This window comes from Falco naumanni, chromosome 7, assembly GCF_017639655.2.
Source record: "Falco naumanni isolate bFalNau1 chromosome 7, bFalNau1.pat, whole genome shotgun sequence".
Lineage (NCBI taxonomy): Eukaryota > Metazoa > Chordata > Aves > Falconiformes > Falconidae > Falco > Falco naumanni.
The window spans coordinates 57,230,681-57,253,662 of record NC_054060.1 but is presented as its reverse complement, the minus strand read 5'-3'; the positions used below and the strand labels follow the sequence as shown (position 1 = coordinate 57,253,662).

Here is a 22,982-nt window from a genome sequence, read left to right as displayed (position 1 = left end):
ACACTGGGGAGACACCTGCAGTTCTGCTGGCCCTCATTAGAAGCCCAGGGCGGGCCTGCTGTGGGTAAAATCCAGTTTGGTCTGAAACCTGAAGTATCAGAGGGGGCGTTGTGGCAAATACAGTGAAATATGGTGTCAATCTCAAATTCATCCTGACTGGAAAAATTAAGGTCCTACTGTAGCTGAGCAAACCAAAGAACACATACATGAGGATATAGCTTGAAATTAATTAAATTTGGTTCAGAATTTGCAGCTTGGGTTTTTTGTTGTTACTGTTTTGTTGGGGTGTTTTGCTCATTAACCGAAGTGGTGTATTCAAATCATCCTTAAACCCTAGTGCAGTCAAATTTCAGATGGACCATGTCATTCCATCTGCTCTACCAAGGTAGCATTCATGTTTTAAGTTATATTATTTTGAACTTTCTGGGTTGTGTTAAAAGTAATATTATTTTTAAATGTTAGTTTAACTTCGAATACCCTACAATTATTTTTTTAAATAGATTACTAGAATATATGTATGCATACAGTCACATACTTACGTATGTGATGATGTACATCATGTATGTCATGCGTATCTTGTAGCTAATGCATATTTTCAAAAATAAAATAATGCCACCAAAGAATACTTCTTCCTAAGTGGAACTGAAGGTAAAAGAACTTGAAGGGCTTGTTTACAAGCTTACTTGTCTTATTGAGCCTCATTCCTTCCCAAGGGATAAGAGTGAAGAAAGTGAAATTCATGCTGCTCCTGTTTCTGCAGGAAGTGCTTAGGAGCTTAGCTGTAAATAAATATGGGTGTCCCTGTGGAATGCAGACCCTCTTCATTGCCATCCTCCTGCACCTTCTCCCTGCCACACACACTTCCCCCTATGGTCCAGAGCCGTGCCGCTGCTTCCTCTTGACCCACACCATTTTTTGCTTTATTTTCATTTGAGTATCATGTAAGCATATAGTCTGTAGAGCTGAATAGGCTAGACTGTTTTCTGTAGCTTGATTAGCATTACAGCCATAATGAGAACTGATTAAAGGTGTGGGTGCTAATTATGAGAACAAAGAACAAATTAAAATTTAGGGAGACCGTAGTAAGATTCTTCCCACTGGTATCTTGTAATGAATATTTCAGGTCTGTCTTTTCTTTACAACTTAGAGCACTCCCCATAGCTTACATGCATTCTGAATGTTATTTTGAGAGGAAAGAAAAGGCAGGCATTTAGGGGTAGAGGATTTTTAGTCTGAGGTAGGAAATATTTTCCACTTTTGTGTCCTTCTAACATACGAGTTCTGGTATTTGAATATGTCTAATTTGGAGTGGGTTTGTGTTATGTTAATTGTTCAGTGGCCAAGTGAATCGGGTCATACTGCTTTTATGTCACTGATGTAAAAAACAAAGTTGGAGATGAGTACGCAGAAATTTTGTCATCTACAGGTTATGTTTATTAGAACAACTTGGTTCTTGTCATAACGTTAGGCTGACACTGAAGATTAATTTGACTCTTCTGGGTAGAATGCTGTGATACAGCATTTTAAGTTCTTCAAAGATCAGTTCTGGGCCTATAAGAACAAACAGTTGCTGCCACCTTTAGATACATATTAGAAATGCATAATCCTTGGAAAAGAGTAAGACCTCAGTTTGAAGAAGATGATCTTGTTATTTTTTTGTTGTTTGTTTTTTAAGCTTTGTCCTATTTATATGCTTTAACATATGGTTTTAACAGTCATTCTGCTGAAATAATTAAAATATTCTTAGAAGCACAAAGTAATGGCATCTTTGCTTCTGTAACCTTTTCTTTGCAACAGCTGGCAGGAGTTATTGATGGATCGTTATTTTTGTCCTCCAAGAATATATTGCCAGTGTGAGAATAGTAATGAGTACTTCTTTTTTCATACACTTTTCATACACATTGACTCAGCTTATTACATTTGAGACCTGGTAAGCATATAGTGGTGTTTACCATACTGTAAAATATTAATGACTGACTAAAGGAGGTGAATGAAAACTTCCCATTAGGATGGGAAGACAGACGGTTGCTCCCCTCTCTCCTGTCAAGTAGTTGTTGGTTTCAATTCTTATTTGATAGCCATTGAAAAAAAGTGTGTAATTGAACATATTATTCATGCAGACTTTCACTTGTAAATTAATTCTGATGCAAATGAATTTGACCAAAAAAAAAAAGAAAAAAGTATCTCCATGTTATTTTGGCAGTGGTTTGCTGTTTTGAAATTAATGATCAGATGAATCTTAGCAGTGTTCATGTACAGACAACAAATTTTTTTGGTATTTGATTAAGACATTTCTTGCCAATTTGTACCAAATACTCAGTTGTTTGCTTTAGAGAAAAAAAAGGCCATGTCAGTCTAGAAAATGAAACACAAAAAATATATTTTCTGCTGCCAAAGACCACTTCATGTGCTTGCTTTTATGCCCTGCATATTCACGTCAAGATTAACTCTGCTTTCTTTTTTTTATTTAACTCAGTGGATTTTAGTTGTCTTAAGCATAAAAGCAGTGTTGAGATCAGAATGGATAGGAATAGTTGAGTGCTTGTTCCACAGAAATACTACATTTAATCAGAACTCTAAATTAATTTTCTAAAATGAGAATCTTGGGCAAAAAAATTACATTATGTTCTTGTAAAATTTGTAGGGGTACATAAAATGAGAAGGGACATTTGTTAGAAAGGTTGTTCCCTTTTTGATCTGTGTAACTGAGACAAGATAATATAGAAAAAATTAAGCAATATTTTTTTCCTATTTCCAAAGAATGAAGGTCTAAGTGAGATGTTATCTTAAAGATGCAGAACATTAATGTTTGTCATAAAAATGGGGAATTTTTATATATCAAATTATCAGATTTTGTTATTTGCAGAGCCAGAATTGAGTTCTGCACTATACATATAATTGCAGATTTTGAAGGTTCCTGATTGGTTACACTTTAAGTATAAATATTAGTATTGAAAACATTACTAACTTTGATTAGTATTGATTTTTATAAATGTATCAAGTGTAGAGTTTAAAGTTCTCAAGTTTGAATACATTTCTCAGTTTGGAAGAGGGTAGAGGTTGTGGTAATACAAAATTGATCCTAATTGGGTATTTCCTTTACTTATAGCCAACCTGCAATATGCAATAACATCCCATCCTTGCATCAATGCCAGGATTTAAAAACATCAACAAGAGAAGTACACTTGAAATAGAGAAGATAAAGGTTTTTTGAAAGACATCTGTGACCTGGCAATTTGGCTCTTAATCTTTGTGCTATGTATTCTCCAGACTTTGATTATTAATTTCTGATTTCTGTAATTTTGACTGAAGTTTAAACATCAGTAGTATATTTTGGAGGCAGGAAGGCAGGGATGTCAAAACTATATGGTGATGTTGAACACTAGAAGAAATCAAAGTGTGTAAATGTAATTGGCTTGAAAAATGGTAGATAATATCTTTTCTTTTTAGTGGAACATTTATTATCACTAAAACCAGACCAAGACAAAAAGATCAAAGCTAGAAAGAAAATAAGAAGAACACTTAGCTTATGGAAAATCCTTGCTTTAATGTGCTGCCTATGTAAAAAGCATTTAAAAGATTAGCTATCAAAAGATACAAATATAATCATGACTTTTATTAATAAGCAGAGATTGGAAGTAATCTATTATTCTCTTGTTCTGATCATCAAGCAAACTAGTAATTACTGAGGCTTGGGAGACGACTTGTATAGTTACTCCAGTTTGCCTATTGCAGTATTACATCCCTGAGAAGACGGTAATGCATAACAGCTCGACAGACCACTAGTCTGATCCACTGTGGCAGTTCTATTTACTTCTCTCCTCTGTAAATAAAATACAATTGGTTTATAATATAGTTCTACTGAACTGCTATCCTATATGTAGTGCCTTCCAGCACCTTTGAGCCATATGCTTGTGTGTATTTTGTTTCACTGTCTGTGCTTTGGTAAATATCTTCATAGGAAATTGTGTTTAAACTGAATGTATTGTTTGTTACGGTTTGCAAGTTACTGCACTGTCAGTTTTGGTGCATTGGAGTTCTGCTTGAAAAAGTGCTTTAGTGGAAGAAAGTGAAAAGCCTGTAAAAATAAACTTTCTAGAGAAGTTAGTTTCTGCACACATCAGTCATGCCATGAATCTGATTCCAGGAGAAAGAAAGCACAGTGTCACAGTGCTACCTTTGAGAAGAAAAAGCTGGCGAGTCCTGTGTTGCATTGCAGTGAAGACTAGAAATCACATCTTCCAGTTATAGAGAAAGTTACTACATTTCAGATGGAATGCAACTGGCTAGACTTATAAACTAATGATGACGTTGAAGATAATAAGTTTGCAACATCTTTTGCTGCAGGTAGCTAATATTTGCTGTGCTTCCTTAAAGAAAATAGCTGATAAGTAAGCTGAGGAAAAGTTAAATGTTTTTCTTCTTTATTGATTGATTGGTCTTAGCCCACCTGAGTTATTACGTACTCAGTTTGTCCGTCCTATAAGCCCACCTCAGGGCCTTCTTTGAGTTGCTTTTTACGCCAGAAGTGGAATTCATCTTTAATGTAATTTGTGATAATAGTGGCAAAGCTATTCACTGGAAGTTTGACCCTGAGTTTGTTTTACTGAGATCTTTCACTGTTTCACCTTGCATAGTTTCATTAGTTTAGTGTTTTCAATGGATTTTGAAAGTACAAGTCTGACTTATACATAGTATATTTATAATTATATAGATATATTTGTTATAGATTAAACATGTTTGGTTTTTTCTGCGCATTTTAGAATTCATCAGTACTTGCTTAAAATGAGCTTGGATGCTGGGTTCTGTTTTGATGCTGCTGCGCATTTACTGATCAGTGAAAGCTGGCTTCTGGTCTCCTTTGTCTGTAACCATGTGAGACCAGCCAGTTTCTCCATCTGTAACAATTTTTTTTATTTTTTTTTTTTTTTTATCTAGCTGTATGGAAAGGATATTGTCTGTGTTCATAGTGACTTCAAAACTAGTAGAAACGGAAAAGAGTTGCTTCTGTTGTTATTTATTAAAAGAAAAACAGCAGCTTTGTTGGTGGCTGCATGAAATCTTTAAAAGGGAAAACTGCGCCACCTGAATGCTCAGCTGTTTCAAAAAATCTTCCTTTTCTGTTCCTGCAACCCAGTATTTCTTATATTGCTTCTTTAGGTCATTGTTACTTCATTTAATGCAGCCATTTTTACCATTCTGGAAAGTGAATGCAAGAGGTGCGCTGATGGTAAGAACTGAACATAAACTACTCAATATACCTTTATGGGACTCATTTTTGGGTGAATCCAAATCCATTTCTTAATATTTGTGAGCCTCTTAAGTCCTTGACAATGAATTTTGCATAAATTCTTAGGTTTCTTGAGACAAGAAAACTCAAATGAAGCATTAAATAACAGTTTTTCTTAAAATGACAATCCTCCAACCATTTGACCTCATCTTTTTTGTAAACCAGCCACTATCTCATTTGAAATGCCTTGCTCAGAACCATCTGGTGCTTAAGAATTGATACTTCTTTTTTTTTTTTTCCGAGTATCTTTTTATCTTTTTGAATTTTGATGCCAATTTCCATCAGAAAGAATAGGACCTGATCTGTCTCTAGAATCACTTCTTGATATTCTGGTTAAAATCCCGTATGCCATATTTTCCAGAAACAGTCCCTTTCAAATATGGGAGGCAATGACATTACCATACATCTGAATGAGGTAAATAGGGTACTTGTTGTCCAGCATTGTTTCCGTTCTAAAAATAATTCTAAATTTAGTACAGTGTAGTCCTCCGTAATTAGCAGGAATTCATTGTGTTTACGTTTTCAGTCTGCTGTACTTGTGTTGATACAGATAGGAACAGTTCAATGTATATATATCCTCATCGTATGTTTTCACAGCAATGGCTCTCTCTAATTTGGTAGCATAAGTCATTTCTTTTCTGAAGGATTTTAGCATCTTCATCTTTCGCAGTTCCCATATTGACATAAGGATGCATAGAAGACCTTGTTTGGATAGTCCTCTATTTATTAACATTTCTTTTTTTTCTTTCTGATTGTTCAGATGCAATGTTAATTTGATAGCTGCATTTTAATTTGTAATATCTGTGGTATATCAGCTGCGTATTTTGTTGTTCATTTGTTTGTGTGTTGGGGGAGGGGTATTGTTTTCTTGTTTGGTTTTTGCCTTCTTGTAAACCTGGTATTTGGGGAAAAAAAAAATCGGGATTCTTTTCCCTCTGACTTAAGTTCTTGTAGTTCAAACTACCTTTGAATATGGCTGACCTTCCCAGTTTCAGGGCTTCCAAAAAATGAAGTGGAAAATAATATTTCGATGTTGAAGAAGTCCATATTAAATCTATGTGAAGATGAGGCAAATGACGCCAGTTAAACTACATTCTGTATCTCTAGACTTCCTGGGAATTGAGGGGAAGGAGGATAAAAAAAAGTTATTCGGCAGCTGAGATGTTGGAACGTGATCCCTTTGTTCCACATAGTAATAGAACAATTTTTTCCAGGTCACCTGGAGTAGAACTTCCAGATTCAGGAGGCTGACTAGAGGAATAAAGGAATAAAAAACCTAAAATAGCTTCTTTATTTGTTAATACATAGTTAATTTTGTGTCCAGCAAAACATGATCTACAACAAAGAAATACTATTAAGTATTTTATTGCTGAACAACGTTCCTCTATGGTTACATCTCTTTCCTCTATTTCAATTCTGTGTACATAAGAGTTGGGGTTTTTTAAAAGTCTGATGGCAATGCTGTTGAACAAAACAGCCCATTCTAGTTCTGTCTGATTCTGTTTTCCACCCCCTGTTTTTAACAGCCATTCCATCCTAGCTTAATTATATATATCCATTGTCCAAATTTGAATAGAGTACCAGTCCCTGTTCTTCTTTGGCTTAGAATAAAAAGCTAGTTACTGGGTGTCTAGCATCTTTCACCTATTCTCCAAATGAACTTATATATGAAAATTTCCTCCTAACCCAGGTTTCTAAACTGTTTAGACTTCTAACCTGGAATGGGTAAATTTAAAATACAAAGTCATAGACTATTAATCTAGGTAGCAGATAAATAGGATAATGTCTTTCAGGCTACTCAAGCTATTTTAAAAAAAAAAACATAATATTTTGTTGCAATTACATATTTTTTATGATTCCTTTTATTGAATTAGCATTATTGTTTAATATAAAACATTAAGAAATAGAACACTGTATGTAGTCTTGATGATGTCTTAGACCAAAGCTGGCTTTTTGGCTGTTCAGAATTAGTTACAAAAGGATTGTTTCAGAATGCCTGCTGTGGCATGATTGTAGTTTTCTAAGTACATAATTTATTGATTTTCTGTCTTTCTCTTCACAGTATTTAAATTCACTCATAAAATGCAAAACAGATTGGATTGTCACCTTCACTCACTGTAGACTATAATGCATTGCATTACATCTGTGCAGCTGTAGAACATTTTGAGAGAAGAGGCTTGGTATGGATGCCACTGTTTTGATTCCCAGAGGTGGAATCAATTCCGAAATAACAATCACTAAAAGCACTTACCTTTCCCATTACTGAAGGTTAGAAGCTGACCCAGGCTACTGAAAGACCAGTTATACTAGCTAATTGTGGTAGATCCTGTGCTGCTATCAGGCTACAAACAAATTCTGTAAAGACATTGTTAGAAATTTTTCTTCATTGAAGTAATACATAGTTGATGGATCTATGTAATATTTTCTGTTCTCTCTCCACTTCCAGACCACTAACAAGATGAAACATTAAATTATTTTTTCCTCTCTTTGCTTTTATTTACAATTGACAAAATATAACAGTACCTTGGCTGGTTGCTGTTTCTGCTTACCAGTACACATCCTCAGTTTGCACACCTATATAAACAATACTCTTTCTCCTGTTTCCTTCTCCCCTCTTTCCTCCCTCTAAAGGGCTGGTGCTGAACTGATTCTTTAAAGGCAGTTATGGATTTGGACAGGAAAGTACAGAAGGTAAGGTTCTCTCAAGTGTTCATTTAAGCTTGCAGTTAGAAAAGTCATTGCTATCCTGACCTGGACAGGTTTTTAGTATCATATCCTTCTGCTCCTGCCAAATTAAAGTCAGTAGTATCTTTCAGACTTCCTTTATCCCCCTTCAGGAACCATAGCAGACTCTTCTTCATTCACTGTGCACTTCAGCTTTAAGTTATTTAGCTTTTGAGCATCTGGATACTGCGATTGTTTTGCATAGTTCATGCTTGATAGGTTTGCAAAAGTGAAGAAACTTTATTCCATCAATGTCCCATTTAGAATATATCTACAAAGCAGTGATAAAAAAGCCCATGCATACAACTTGAGCCTAATTATACTGGTTAGTAGAGTACTGTCAGTAGTCTAGTTATAACAGTCTTGAAATCAGAGCGTTTACTCAGGTCCTCAGGTAGACTTTGTAGCCTCTTCTGAGCTTGTGCAGCTGTGACAATATTACTTGCAAGACCCTGGATTAGCTAGTAGTCCAAGCATGGAATGGCTACGTAGTTGGCAGTCATTGCAGGAATCTGAAATCTAGACACATTCTTCAGTCAGTCAATCCAGAAGGAGTATGTAGCTTTCTTTTTTGTCTTTCTTTTCAGTAACTAGGTTAAACCCAGGGCTAAAACAAGGAGTGGGATATTATGCTCTAGACTGACAGCTGAACAGTTAAGACTATCATTTTGCCTCCTACATTCTTTATCATCAGTAGGACCTTTGTACCTTTTTAAAACTACAACATTATGATTCACAAGTTATTGTTTTGTTATTGTTAGAAATAACTTGAAAGCATCTGTTTAACTCTCAGGCTATAAATATTACTTAACTAGTAGCAGGAAGAAAATATGCTGTTTCCTCGTGTGAGAACTGAGATATGTTAAACTTGGCTTGTTTTGGCCTTAAAAGTACCGGATTACAGATATGTTAAAAGAAATGGTATGCAGATGTAAAAAACTGATTCAAAAGCAATGAATTAACAAATGGGTTGTATTAGAAAATGTTTTTAAAGTATAGAATATTCCAAATTACTAGAATTAATGTTACAGGCTTTTTTCAGGTGTTGCAAATCAGGAAGACTGAGAAGTATGGGGTCATTTTAAGAAATTTCTAAAGGGTTAAAGAGTAATCCACTGGTTTGGTTTGGTTTTTTCTGTCTTATGTGCTTTGGACAAAATGTGAAATTAGATGGATTTTTTTAATCTAAAAGTCTTTCTGCTTGAAAATAGTATGCAATATTTTCCTGCATTTTTCTATTCATAGCCATTCTTGGCCACTTGGCATTAATGGGTATTGAAAGATTCACTTGTGTCAGAAGAAATTGCCTACCCCACATCAAAACAAGAGAAACTAGTGTAATCAGTCTTAATTTCAGATCACTTCTTATTCTGAAACCTGTGTTACTTTCCTGGGTGGAATCAGATTTTTGCAAAGATGGAACATTGATCTGTGGCTTGAGAGTACAGTGATTCTTAATGTTGCATGATTGGTAAAAGCTAAATTAAGTGCAGAATGTGTACCACTCAGCTACCAGACTTTGGTAACTAATGGTTCTTTGAAAGATCATAAACTTTGCAGATTCAGGTGCAAAGACCTACATAAGTGTTTTCCATGGACTTTCACCTTCTTTGAAAGTAAACAAATCCTCCTGTCTAGGCTGAGCTAGGAGACTTCTAAATTTTAAGGCTCAAATTTAAGCTGTGAAGTATATTTTCCTTGAAAGATAAGTTGAGAAATTGATGTTCAGATTTAAGTTCAAGTTCAAGTATTTCAAAATTAAATTAAATTAATAAATCCAGTAAAGAAAGTACTTTCTATCACGGTTCTGGCTTTCACATCACTTAGTCATCCTTTTTGCTGATAATTTAAATATTTAAATTATCTAGAGAGCATTCCATTCCTTTGATATGGGAATTCATTAAGTTGTAAGAGGGAATTGTCTTACAGGGTTACAGTCACAGAAATATGGTTACTGTAATCTTTTACTTTATAACTTAGGCTGTTTAATAAGGCTTTTGCATAGCTGTTTGAGAGGTCAGAAACCTTTTATCTGTTTTCTTCTCTTTAGCATTAGTTTCCTCTTTTATTCAAAAGAGCTCCTGAAGGAGGCTGTCAATACAGCACCGATACACGTGAAAGGATGTGTTAACTGTCACTTGGCAGGGAGGTGAGAGGGATGAAAGACAACAAGAACACCTTCCATTTGTCCTGTCACCCTTTATGATCATCTGTTAGGTCACAGCAGTGATGGAAAGCCTTGGGCTAATGGTAGTCTAGGAACTGTTGACTCTCTGGTAATGATGGTTTTAACTGAACAAATACACTTAGTAAGGAGAGGCAGCTTATGGAAGTGTGAAGTGCCATCATCAGTTGGAACTTTATCAGCCTAAATATTTTGGTTTTGAAATGCCTACTTAGTCCTTTATTACTATAAGGGAACTATAGAGTTGCCTTAGTCCTTTATTACTGTTGTGGCATTTCTGGTGGGTCATTCTGGACACAGTTGTTCCTCGAGAACAGCTTCCATGACAATTTCAGTGGAGAAAGAGATTTGCTTTCATGTCTTCAGTGCTTTGTCGCAGTAATGAACAACTGTTGGGTATTTTTTTTATGACATAATTCTTTCTCCTAACTGCTGAATTAGCTAATTGCTAAATTATCCAGATTGCTGAATGTGACTAATATGTGGGAGTCACTTGAGTCTTGACAGCCTAGGGGAAACTTTCAGATTAGAGAAGCTTGCAAATTCCTTTTTCCCTTTTTCCTTGCGAAAAAAATCCCTTTCCTAGGCAGTTGAAATGTCATCTGAACAAATGCCAGGTAAAGAACTGGAGCTTCTGTAGTCACTTTCTTCTTTCTGAAGTGTTGTTTTCAGTAGCTAAGTATAATTGAGAGAGTGGAGAAGGAGGTGGCTTTTGCAGAGTGCTCTCTGCAAGAGCAACTGAACATATAAAGGCTACATTCAAGCTGATTTTTATTATTGAAAATGGTTGATTGAAACAGGTGGGAGAAACGTGCACAATTAGCAGAGAAAACATTCAGACACAGACATTGTCATACCAGTCCTGGCTGACTGGGATGTTGCTAAAAGATTGCCCTTAAATGCATAGCTCCTGGCTTAAAAGACCATGTTCTCCCTGAGGTTACCAGACCGTGTTCTCCCTGAGGGCAGCTGCTCTTGCACTGCCAGTGAGTCTCAAGCCAGACACTGTGTTTTCGTTTGATGCATTCAAACCATTGCTCTTGACTGACTCCATCCTCACCTTGACCAGTTCTCACTCAGTCTTCTTCATTCTCACTCATGAACTACAACCTTATTTCAGCCTATGTGGTAAAAGAAGTTGGTGATTTTTGAATTTGTTACTTAACTGACCTTTTTGTAAATACACAGATTGAGTTTGCAGTAAACACAGAGTTTTCAGAACCCTTTAGATTGTCTTGACAGGAAAAAGATTAATTAGGCGTTGTGTTGGTTTAGGCTGGGACGGAGCTCATTTTGTTCATTGCAGCCAGTATAGTGCTGCATTTTAGATTTGTGACCAGAACTGTGTTGAGAACACACTAGTGTTATAGGTGAGCAGTGCTTACACAGTGTCAAGGCCTTTTTTGGTTTCTTGTTCTGCCAGCCCCCTGTGAGTAGGCTGGGAGGGGACACAGCCAGGGAAGCTGACCCAAACTGACCAAGGATACTCCATGCCATGTAACAGCATGCTCAGCAATAACCACTGGGCAGGTAGCAGGGGGCACTTTTCCCAAGGTATCCATTGCTCAGGGACCGGCTGGGCTTTGGGCAGCTGGTGGTGAGTGACTGGTTTTGCATCATCTGTTTTGTGTTGTCTCTGCCCCCCCCCCCCCATGCTCCTTCACTACTTAAACTATGAATTTTCTTGCTTTTGCCCTTCTGATTCTCTTCCCCCATCCCACTGGGTGGGAGTAAGCAGATATCTGGGTTGGAGGTTACCTGCCAGCCAGGGTCAACCCACCACAGGCTTTTATTCAAATAGATATTTTTTTTTCCATACTAAATATAATTTTTTTATAGTAGTCACTGTCTTTTTGTCCTATATGAAATATGTTTCCTCTTTCTGAATAGTCCTTACAGAAAAATATTCTTATTTTGAATATAACTTGATTGGATATTTCAGCTTGTGGTCATGAAGAAACGTAGGAAGTACAGGATTTTGCCTACTGGTATAGATGGCTGAAAGGTTTCAACTAAAACCCCCATGCTTTTCTTTCGTAGGATGACATCAATAAAAATCCACATGGATGTTATTCTATTTCCAGTTACTTTACCAGTTAGCTGATAAAAAGCAGCAAAGCTTGCAAGCTTCTTTAGCATTCACAACTTTCACAGCTCTCCGCTTGTGGCCCGAGTGGAAGTGCATTTAAGATAAATGTTTAAATTTGGCATCTCATTCTCAAACAGAAGCTTGTCGTCATGCATAGCTGCTGTTCTTCATTTTCATTGCACATTCTGCTTCTTGAGAGGTTGGCTATAATAGTGGCATTGCTTGAAATCTTGTAGAAATCCAGTACTTTTCCAGAGTACACCCCTTTAACTCATAATTGTCAATAATGGGCAAATACCACTGCTCAGTAAGATTTTTAGACTTCATTGATTTTATAATCCCTAAGAAAATTACTGGTTCCAGACCTGTAATTTTTTTGAAGTTATTACATAAAAAGTCTTTTCCAGATTGGATCTTTAGATAGGAAGTTTTTTCCCCAAAGGTGTGAATTTCTGTGTATTTGGCCTGTATTTGATATACTCAGTTAATAATCTAGACTGTAACTATTTATCATTATATGAGCCCTATTATTAACTGTCATCATTAAATGTTATTTAATACTGGTTTTAATTTGTCAGCATTTACCTGTAACAAGATACTTGCTATAAATGTAGCAAAAGTAACAGCATAATCTGCATGTACTCCTCACCCCAGATTAACAATTTTTTGAGCAAAGATAAGAGACAGATGCCTACAATAAATTGAAGCAAAGATATGTTAAATTATTATTTTTTAATTTTACTGTTTGAAATTTGAGTCAGTAATTTGATCAGAACAGTCTCTTCATGCCTAGTGCAGGCATTCTTAAGAAGCACTCCTTATATGCAAAGTTTTTGTTCCTGGTTTTGGTCTTTGCCAGATTTTCTGTGGAGAAAATCTTCTTTGATCCTTTTTTTCCACCTTTGAATCTGGTCTTACTTAGGTGACCCAACACAGTAATACTTGTAAAGCTTTAGCTAGCATACTATTTCACATATCATCTATGCAATAGCTTTCTTTTAGTATCTGGAAGGACACTTATCTTTTCAGTCAATAAAAATAATTTGTGCATATAAAAGCATTTATATTAGTTTAACTACTCAAAAGTATCAGTAATTTACTTGACGCCGTTGCTATGGAGTACTGAGTAAAACAGAATCTCAGTAGATCAAGAGGTATTCTCATCATCAAGAGATCTCATCAATGAATATTTTTTTTTTTATTCTAAATGGCCCCTGTGTTGTTTACTGTCACTATTTAAAATAACAGGGTACTAGCATCAGTGATGATACTTTCATTTTCTTCCAACTGTGGCAAGAAAGCTTATTGTACTCAACTGTCTGTGGAAAGGATTTTTATAGTCCCTTACAGAACTGTAAAAAGGGTTGGTTTTTTGTAACACAGCTCTTTCTAAATCTAATATTTTGCAGTCCACATTGAGAAATGCGGATACACCTTGCTTGTTAGCAATAAAAATATTGAACTTTTGAACTTTTAAGTTAAGTTGGTGGGGTTTTTTTGTTTTGTTTAAGACCTCATCTTCTCCATTCAATTAGATTTTATTCCTTGTGGTCTGCAGAAGTCATTCTGTTTGTGTGCAGCTTTCAGGTTTTGATCGGTTAACGGTCTGCTGTGTTTCGTACTACTTGATTTTCTTGTTTGTGTGGTTCTAGTTGGGATATGTTGAAATAGGAGAGTTAAACAGCGATCATCCAGATGCATGTGTTTAGTGTGTTTGGAGGTAATATCATTTGGCCAGCTAAAAGTCGCATCAGCTCTTTTCATAGAGAAGTTTATGAAAAGAATTCAGTCAAGATGATACATGCGAAGATACTTTGTCTCATAAAATCCCCAAAGCTACAAATAGTTGGAGACTTGGAAAATATATTAGATAAGTATCACTATATATTTACCTTACTCTAAGACTTTTTTGAAAACATCTGTTGATTTTTGTAGTTTTCTTAAACGTCCATCAAATCTTGTTAAACAGCATCTTCAGGAGTTTTCTTGGAATGTAATGAACATTGAAAACAGATCAGACCACAATCTACTTAGCCTACTATTTTGTCTTTGATAGCAGTGATCACCTTAATTCATTATTTGCCAAACAAAATTACCAGTTCCAATGCTTTTGGGAAGAGGAATACACATCCTAAAGGGAAGGTTTACAGCATTTAAATAGGTTAAAGTATGGTTCTCTGAAGGAGACCAAACAGCTGGCTTCAGTACAGGTCCTACCTGTAACTAGATTGAATAAAGTGGAAGTAAAATTAAATAATAATATGGGCATAAGTTGTGTCACTGTTGCCAAGCAATAGTAACTGTAACTTGGGATTGAGACCTTCTGTTACTTGTTCTAGCTGTTGTGAGTCCAAGGTAATGCTGTAGGAATCACCCATTTTCTGCTTTGCTCAGAAACACTTCAGTGTTCCTGTGGGGCAAATCCCCACATAATCAAGGTCTCATACTTGAATGTGGAGAGAAGTTTTGCAGTGGAACTGCTCGTACTCTAGTAGATCTAGGGGAGGTTTAGGGAAGCCTTACATCAGGGGTGTTCATTGCAGACTGCAGAGCCTGGGTACTCACAAGATGTTGCTCAGCACTGCGGGTGGAGATAATTAGCTGAAACAAGTACAAATTCCTGTGCAGCAACCCACACTAGAGGGTTTCATCCCCCTCAATTTCCTTCTGTTTGAGTCACAGTGCCTTCAGATTTAGGATAACAAACATTATCTCTGCCAGAGAGATAACCTGCCAGAAACAGAATGCTAAAATATTAGCCTTTCACTCACAGACAGAAAAGGACATTAGGTAAAAGTCTCACTGTGACTGATATGAGCTGCTGTACTGGTAGATTTATGTTTTTCTCTAGACTATTAACTCTTTTTAAAGAAGTAGTAAATGAGTTTAGTATCAAGGAAATACTGTGGATCTTTGTGCAGTGATTATGGGTAGGTGTTTTTAAAAACCTTTTATCAAAACCAAGATGGAGGCAGATAAAAAATGATTGACAATTCAAAAACAAAACAACAAAAAAAACCCACCAAAAAAACCTAAATAAAATAAATAAAAAATCTCCCCCCCTAAAAATCCCAAACCACTTCTACTTTGAGACATGCAAATGACTGTCCTAAGTTTTATTGAGTCTGGAATTTGATTGACAACTAAGGCAACATCTAGCATGAATAGCTATATTATGTGTAGGACTGGAGGTTAAATGAGGTTTTCATGAGTCTGAGTTCTATTTGCATCCATACAGAAGCTTTGTTAATTAGTAATTTTTTGAACCAGGTAATTATTCTGTGATGAAAACTTCAGTTGCTAGTTGAAATACATTTTTTACCTTTCTGAGACTATTGGGCAAATCCTTGTAAAAAGTTTTTCTAGACAAACAGAAGGCAAGGAGTGCTGGCACCAGAGACTTGTTAAAAGCAAATTGTTCCCAACCAGCTTGTCTTCTGTGATAAAGTGACTGGCTTGGTGGATGAAAGGAGAGCAGCAGATGTCCTTTTCCTTGACTTCAACAAGGCATTCAACACTGACTCCTCTAGCATCGTCATAGTAAAGCTGGGGAAACACAAACTGGATAGGTGGACAGCAAGGTGGGTGGACTTCAGGGGTAATGGTCAGCAGGTCCAAGTCCAAATGGTAGCTAGTTATTATTGGTAGTCATTTTAAGTCAGCACCAAAGCCCATGCCATTTAACAGCCTGGATGAGAGGATGAGGTGCTAAGAGAGACCTAAGGAGTTAACTGTGGTTCTTTAAGGGAAAAATGTAACTTTATTATATTTCTGAAGTTCATTTAAAAATAGTTGTATTATCTTTAAAAATCACAGAGGTACTTGAGCTGAAATTACTATTTGTCTTGAGCATATTTGCTATGCTTAGGTGACTTGCTGGTAAGATTTGGAACCTGCGAACACAAGATCAAAATATTAGCAAACTGGAGGGAGAGGTGTTGTAACTTTATTTATAATTTAATCAAATTGTATGTGTGTACATAGAATCTAATAATCATTGGTATGAGGGGTTAGAAAACTGCTGTAACTTAAAAGAATTTAAATCTGGTCTGTTACAAAAGTCAAAAGGATCATCGTTAATTAAAAAGATTATTTATTTTTAAAGATTCCCCCTTGAAGTTACATTCTGCCTTTGTCACCTCCATTTTTGAGGAGTGATGAGGTAAACTGATGAAGTAAACTGGAAAGTAATTTCTAGCTATAATTAGAAATACAGTCTTAAGTTCTCTTTCACCATTCTTTGTCAGGAAACCAAAATTTATATTAATCTCTTCCCCTCTTATTGTATGTTTTTCATTTTTTAGTATTTGACTTTTTTCAATTTAAACTGCATTTTCAGGAAGTGTTTTGAAGTAACTGGGAAAGAGAGATGTTGCTATACTCTATAGCCTCTTCCCTTCTTCAGACCACTTTCGTGCTTACAAAAAGCATCTCTGTGATGCTTCCTTCTGTCATAAGGATATGTTCATTCTATATTGTTCAGCACCTTTCTCTTCTCCCTAGAGTCGTATAATTTTGTATTGATATTTTAATTGTTCAATGATTTTGATTAAGTGATGAGTGCACAGGCAGTTAACAAAACACAAAATAATGAAGGAGAAAGAAGTCATTCTTTGTGTTTACAGTCAGTGTTTCCAAACTTATGTTGAACTTTTAGTGGCACCAGTACATCTGAGTGTATTCTATATGCCTACACATACTATTTAATTGTGTTGTGATGAGGTGGTCTTGTAAATGAGCTTGAACTGATTGCCATTATGCTTTTAATGTTTATTCAGTGACACAGGTCTGGTTTTATGCAATTCAGCGGGAAATAGAAATACCTGTTTTCTTTCAATAAAAAAAAAGTTTTTATGTCATAGATGGAACTTCTTAATTATCATAACTAATTGCATTTATTTCCTTCTCAGAAGTTAGTAGCTAAATGCTGTATTAATGCATATGTAATTAAAGAGTGAATGCTTGCATTTAAGAGTCAGTCACTGTAGAGTCTTATCACTAATGTACAGATAAATCCCTGCAATGAACTAAAATACATTTGATATAGCTAATAGAGAATGTGGTGAACCTTTTGGGAATGTGTGATAAAACAAATCATGCAAACTAAATAATGGTGTCTCTAGAGGCCAATTAGTTTCTTCAACAAATAGAGCAGTTCCTATGCTGATTGATGGGTAGTATCTCTACATCTTTCAGGTACTGCATATGGTGGTTTAAGGATGTAGTTTTCTCTTTTGCATGATAAAGGCCTAAAGCAATGTCACCTGATTTCATGGGCTGCAAGACCCTCTGATACAGCTTGTAATCATAAGACAAAAATTCAAAAATTAGTCTGAAAGAGAGTTGCGGTACTTCCTGCAAAGTGTATTTCTTCAGTTTTTATGTCCATAAGCAAGTAACACTGCTGGGGTCACTGGTATAAAGCATTCGCCCAGGGGTCGATGCCCTTCTGCTATTTTGGCGCTTTGGGACCCCAGTAAAGTTATGTATAATTAGACAGGTCACTAATTTATTTTTTTGGGGGGGAGGGGAGTTTAATTCCGACAGTTTGTATTTCACTACAGCAAATTCAAAACCAAATGTGTAATTTGCGTAGAAAATTGGATTACCAATGTGTAGCTATTGATTGATTTGGAAATTTGCATTTTCTTTTCCTCTGGGTAGACAGCTTCAGACCGTAAGACAAAAAGTATTACAGAAGTTAAAAGCTGTATTAGAAGTGACCTTATTGAGCCACTTGTTTGAGTAACTGAAAATAAATTAGGAGTATGTTTCTGTGCTTTTATATATAGTAAAATTAGGCTAAAGAAACCCACTGAATTAAGCTTGATTTGTTTACTTTCAGACTTGAAGTTGGCCTAAATGTATGTGTTTTGTTGGTACTAGAAAGTAATATTAACCTAGTGCTTTATATTAAGCTCGGTATAAATACATATTTCCCCCATGTTATCTGCTAATATTTGCTCCACTTAGTGAGTCTGCATATACTGTTAGATAGCGAAAAGCTGTGTGCTTGCCCTTAGTAGAGACTTCAAAAAAAGCCGTTTAATAAAATGACAGAGTATGTAAACTTTTCTATTATCCCCTCATGTTTACTTGAAAGAGAAAAGTCTGTAGTCTTAACTGCTGGGGTATGTTCTACAGAGCTACAAAAGATATGTGTGCTCTAAAAATGGATCTCCATATACCTTAGAAAAAGCAGCAATGCTTTTTCTCTCTGCTCACAATGAAGACTAGCCATGCAAAATTTGAGACTGCAGGCCCTTGAAGTTGAGTATCTTGGGAACAATCTGAGTTCTTTCTTACTAAATCAAACTCAGAACAGTAGCTGATCCGTACCCATATTTTGGTGGTGACTTTCTCATCTTGTAAGTGTTACAGAATCTCTTTCCTGAGAAGATATATGTGAAAAGCTGTTGAAAGTCTTCCATTGAGAAACTTGTGTCTCTAACCTCATAGATGAGAAGTCCTGAAATCCTTCAGACTCTTCATAGAGGGGAAAAAAATTTAAAATTTTAAAAAGTGGTTAACAGCAATTGTCTCATCTTTGGTGAAAATAGGCAAAGATGAAAACAGTCTTTCCAGACTCTAGGAAAGAGATATTAACAGTCATGTTTCTTTAGGTTTTTCTTCAGTGGCTCAGTGCAACTCGCTGGCATAAGTTCACACTAAAGTGGGTACAGTTCAGGCAGGTTTCCTTTCTCAGTCACAGAACAAACTTCTCTGGAGAGCTTGATTCACAGTAGTTCCCTCCTGAAGAACAGCTTAAATGTTTTGCACGTTGTAGGTGATTGTTCACAGAAATGATTCTTTAATACCTCCAGTACAAGTGTTGCTATTCTTGCAGTGATACTAATATGGGGACGAGGCATAGTCAGTCATACCAGCAACCACCTACACATGCTCTAGAAATACACTGATGAAATTCAGTAAACTACTGACACATGGGTTTCTGTGTTGCTCATAGATTAGGGTGGATTTTTTAATTGTTTTACTGACATTCCATTGGAAAAGATTATCCAAAAGTAGTTCTCCAAAACACTCTCAGAACGCTGGCTTCTGCAAGTCACTGCCCATAGAAAAATACAGCAGATCTTACTTGGAGAGAACACAGCATTGTATCAGCTAGAGAGAAAAATAATTACTATTGTGCCAAACTTCCAATTTTGTTCTTCTCTGTTGAAAACAATGTGGAGAAAGATATCAATCTTTTCTCACAAACCCTGATGTTTTCAGGGATATAGAAAATGCAGAATATTTTCATTCTTCAGTTTCCTGTTGCCATTGACAGAAAGTCAGCAACATGTTAACTTCTACTTCCCAGCACGTTTTAAGACTTCAGAAGATGCTTAGTTTTATGAAGCTATCCAGGTACCCTGCCTCTCTTGAATTCAGCAGAAGCTTTGTGATCTTATAAAGCAGCAACAGACTTAATACAGTGTTGACAGCTTTTAAAAATCAGTTTTTTATCCTAGAAAACTAGCACTGATCTATGCAAGAGGTTAAATAAAGCCTTTAGATCACACCACCAAAAAAGGGAAACTATTTCCAGTGCAGTGTTGCCCGGTGCATGTGTGTGTTGGAAAAGCTACCCCTGAACAGAAGCCAAAATAACTTCCTAAGAACTGGCTTTAAATGAGCAAATTATGAACAAAATAACAATTGACTGAAAAATCTTGAAGTAAGGAAGTGTACAATAAAGTTGTTTGGGTTTAATATTGTACTCCTCAGTGTCTGAAGAGAGACAATGTTTTTTCAAGTTTTATTTCTGTCTCTGTAAATTCTAGCTCACAGTATTTGCAAATAATCATCTCTTGAATATTAATGCCAATCGTTATTTTCCTTTTCTAAGTGCAGCCTATTTGTTCCATGCAACAATAGAAAAAAAACAAACCTGTAGCTGTTCCACATCCTATACATCCATTATTTTTAATTACTGATGTGAAAAATTTAACAGCATTGGTATACAGGAGGCCAGGTTGCTCTTTGTTTGATACTTCTCATATTGACTCATGGTATGTGAGTCATTGTGTGTAGGTTCTTGGGTCCCTCCCTCAGCTCCATAGTTTGATACTAGTTGTGTTTTGTTTTAATAAAATTTTAAGGCAATTTCTTATCTCCAGAGTTCCTGCATGCGCAGCTTGTGCTGTTGTTCTGGAGGCCACCTGGGGCAACCTTCAGTTCCACTCTTCATTGTTTGTTTGCTGTTTCTAAGGAAAGTACTGTCTCTAAAATAAGTCTGAGTGGGTCTTTTGTTCCTCTTTTTCCTTATGAAACTAATAGCAAAATAACCCTTCAAATTAATGTTTGCCTTTTCTTTTTTAACCTGGCAATATTTTTGAAGTAGATGTGCTTTTCAGATTAACGACAAAAACAGTAGGTTTGTGTTTATTTTCACTTGTCTTTCTTTGTCTGTAAGAACAGCAGACTTTGTTACAACAGGAGATACACTGTAATACTTGGTTTGGCCTCCTGTGTTGAACTAGTTTTGTACCTTAAACAGCATAATTAATTTTAAAATGTTACATATTGGCTTTAATGCTGTGAAAAAAGGCTCTGTGTGATTACAGTATTGGGGCAGTTCAGAAAACAGGCAGCAACGGCATGCCTGGAGGTTAGTGCTCTATCTGTGTTGGTTTTCTTGCTCTTACAGTGCCTTTGTATATATCTGAACAACAAATTCCCTGTAAGGTAGATGAAGTTTTAAACCTTGTGGAAGATACCAAGGGACTACTGCATTGTGAAAAGCTGAATTTGTACTAGTCCTTTTGCTGAAAAGGTTAAAGGAGATACCAAAACTTCTTTTTGTCGCACACGTGTTTTAGTGTGTACCAATTCATACTGACAATGTGTTAATTTATCTGAAGAGATTTCAGTTTGTACTGTGGTTCGTATTACACAACTCATCAGCAGTTCATTCCAGAAGGAGCATAATCGCTTCTGTTCAGAAGCACTAGAGAAAGGAGTACTGAAAAGAGTGAGCATTTAAAAGGGATAAATGTAGAGGAGGAATGCAGTTCTGTTGAACACTTGAAGAAACTACTACATTGTGTGCCAGAGAAGAAACGAAGAAACTGATAAGTTGACTTGGATGGTAAAGTGAAAGATTTAGAAGATACTGAGCCATGCTGGGACTTTAAATACTGAGGTTTAAATAGAGTATGCTGTCACATGAAATACAGCTGGTGCACCGCATGGAGAAGGGAGAGAGACCAGAGCAGCATAAAATAACTGTAGCAATAGTGTTTGGGGTGCATTTGTAAATGAAATATTGTTGCAATAATTATAATATGGAAAAAAATGGTGAGTTCATGCAGATGTGTCCTGCAGTGTCAATCATTTATTCTCTAGGGAAACAGCGTAACTTCTGAAGCCAGTTAATCTATATTAATTTGAGTGCTGTGAAGAAGCTGTGTGCGCTTGTGAACAATTTAACTGATTTAGTAGAACAGCTTTCTGAAATGCTGTATGAGCGTGAAGCTTAAACAATACTGCATAGCTAAGTTATGTCCACTGCTTCCTTATGTTCCCCAAGTAGTACATTGCCATATGGTACTTGTTTATAATTTGCTAATAATACAGTTTGTGTGAGAAAAAGGTAACTTGGCCCATTAACCAAAATAGAACTACATGGTAAACCAGCACATAACACATCGACTCTAGAAGATTATAAAATAAAATAATTGTATTTTATACCAGGTGTAAATATATATATGTGGGCATTCTAATAGTTTCTTTTGATATTGCAGGTAACAGTATACTCCATTCAGCAGCAGACAGTGTGACAAGTGCAGTACAGAAGGCAAGTCAGGCTTTGAATGAGCGTGGTGAAAGGCTAGGTCGAGCAGAAGAAAAAACGGAGGAGTTGAAAAACAGCGCTCAGCAGTTTGCAGAAACTGCACACAAGGTAAGGCTTTGGTGGGTTCAGGCTCTCAGTAGGTTAAAGTCACACATTCCTTTGTTTTGAGAGGAGGAAGCTCTAGAAAGAATTGCAGTCAGTCACCATTTACAAACAGCTTGCTGTTTTCCTTGATACTGTTCCTCACCTGACAGATTTCCGATTTATAACATCTGCACATAGGTGTGAGGTTTGCTGCATTTCCATTTGAATTAAAACTACCTTCCTGAAGCATACTTCAAATCTGTCTTCCCACTGTTTGATACTGTTCCTTATACTTTGTGCAGCAGTATGGTGAAATTGTTGTTAGTCCCCTTTGATAAGCCGTCATAGGTCTGTGACTGTTTCTGAAGACATGTCTTTTTATCTGGAAATGTCATTTATGGGGATCTTGAGGAACTGTTCCATTTCAGGAAAGTGTGGACATTTCCTGAAAGGTATTGATCATACTATGCCTGTTACTTCTGCATGTGTGTAATGGTGCTGATTGTCACTGCTGTGACAGACATTCTAGGCATCCATAGCATTCAGTTTGAAGGCTAACACATCCACAGCAGAAATATTCTTTTAAAAAAAAAAAAAAAAAAGGTAGACATTTTCTAAAATGGTTGCTCATGTTCTGCATGCGAGTTTGATAGTTTTGCTGCTTAGCACACTTATTAGTCTTTATCATGCTTATGCCAAAAAAATTCCTGGCTAATGTATTAACACTAGAAATCCTAGATTGATACTTTGTGGTTTTATACAAACCTCTGTCTTGAGTCTTTAAAATGTCACAGAACAACTTTAATATTTA

General features: G+C 36.1%; 1 protein-coding gene across 1 annotated transcript in view; it reads left to right on the top strand.

Annotated features, from left to right (window-relative positions):
• Positions 1-22,982, top strand: part of STXBP6 (syntaxin binding protein 6) — a 120,106-nt gene that overhangs the window by 92,065 nt on the left and 5,059 nt on the right. The window contains exon 5 of the mRNA XM_040601560.1: positions 22,038-22,195. Within this exon, the coding sequence (XP_040457494.1) occupies positions 22,038-22,195 (158 nt within the window). The remainder of the gene's footprint in view (positions 1-22,037; positions 22,196-22,982) is intronic.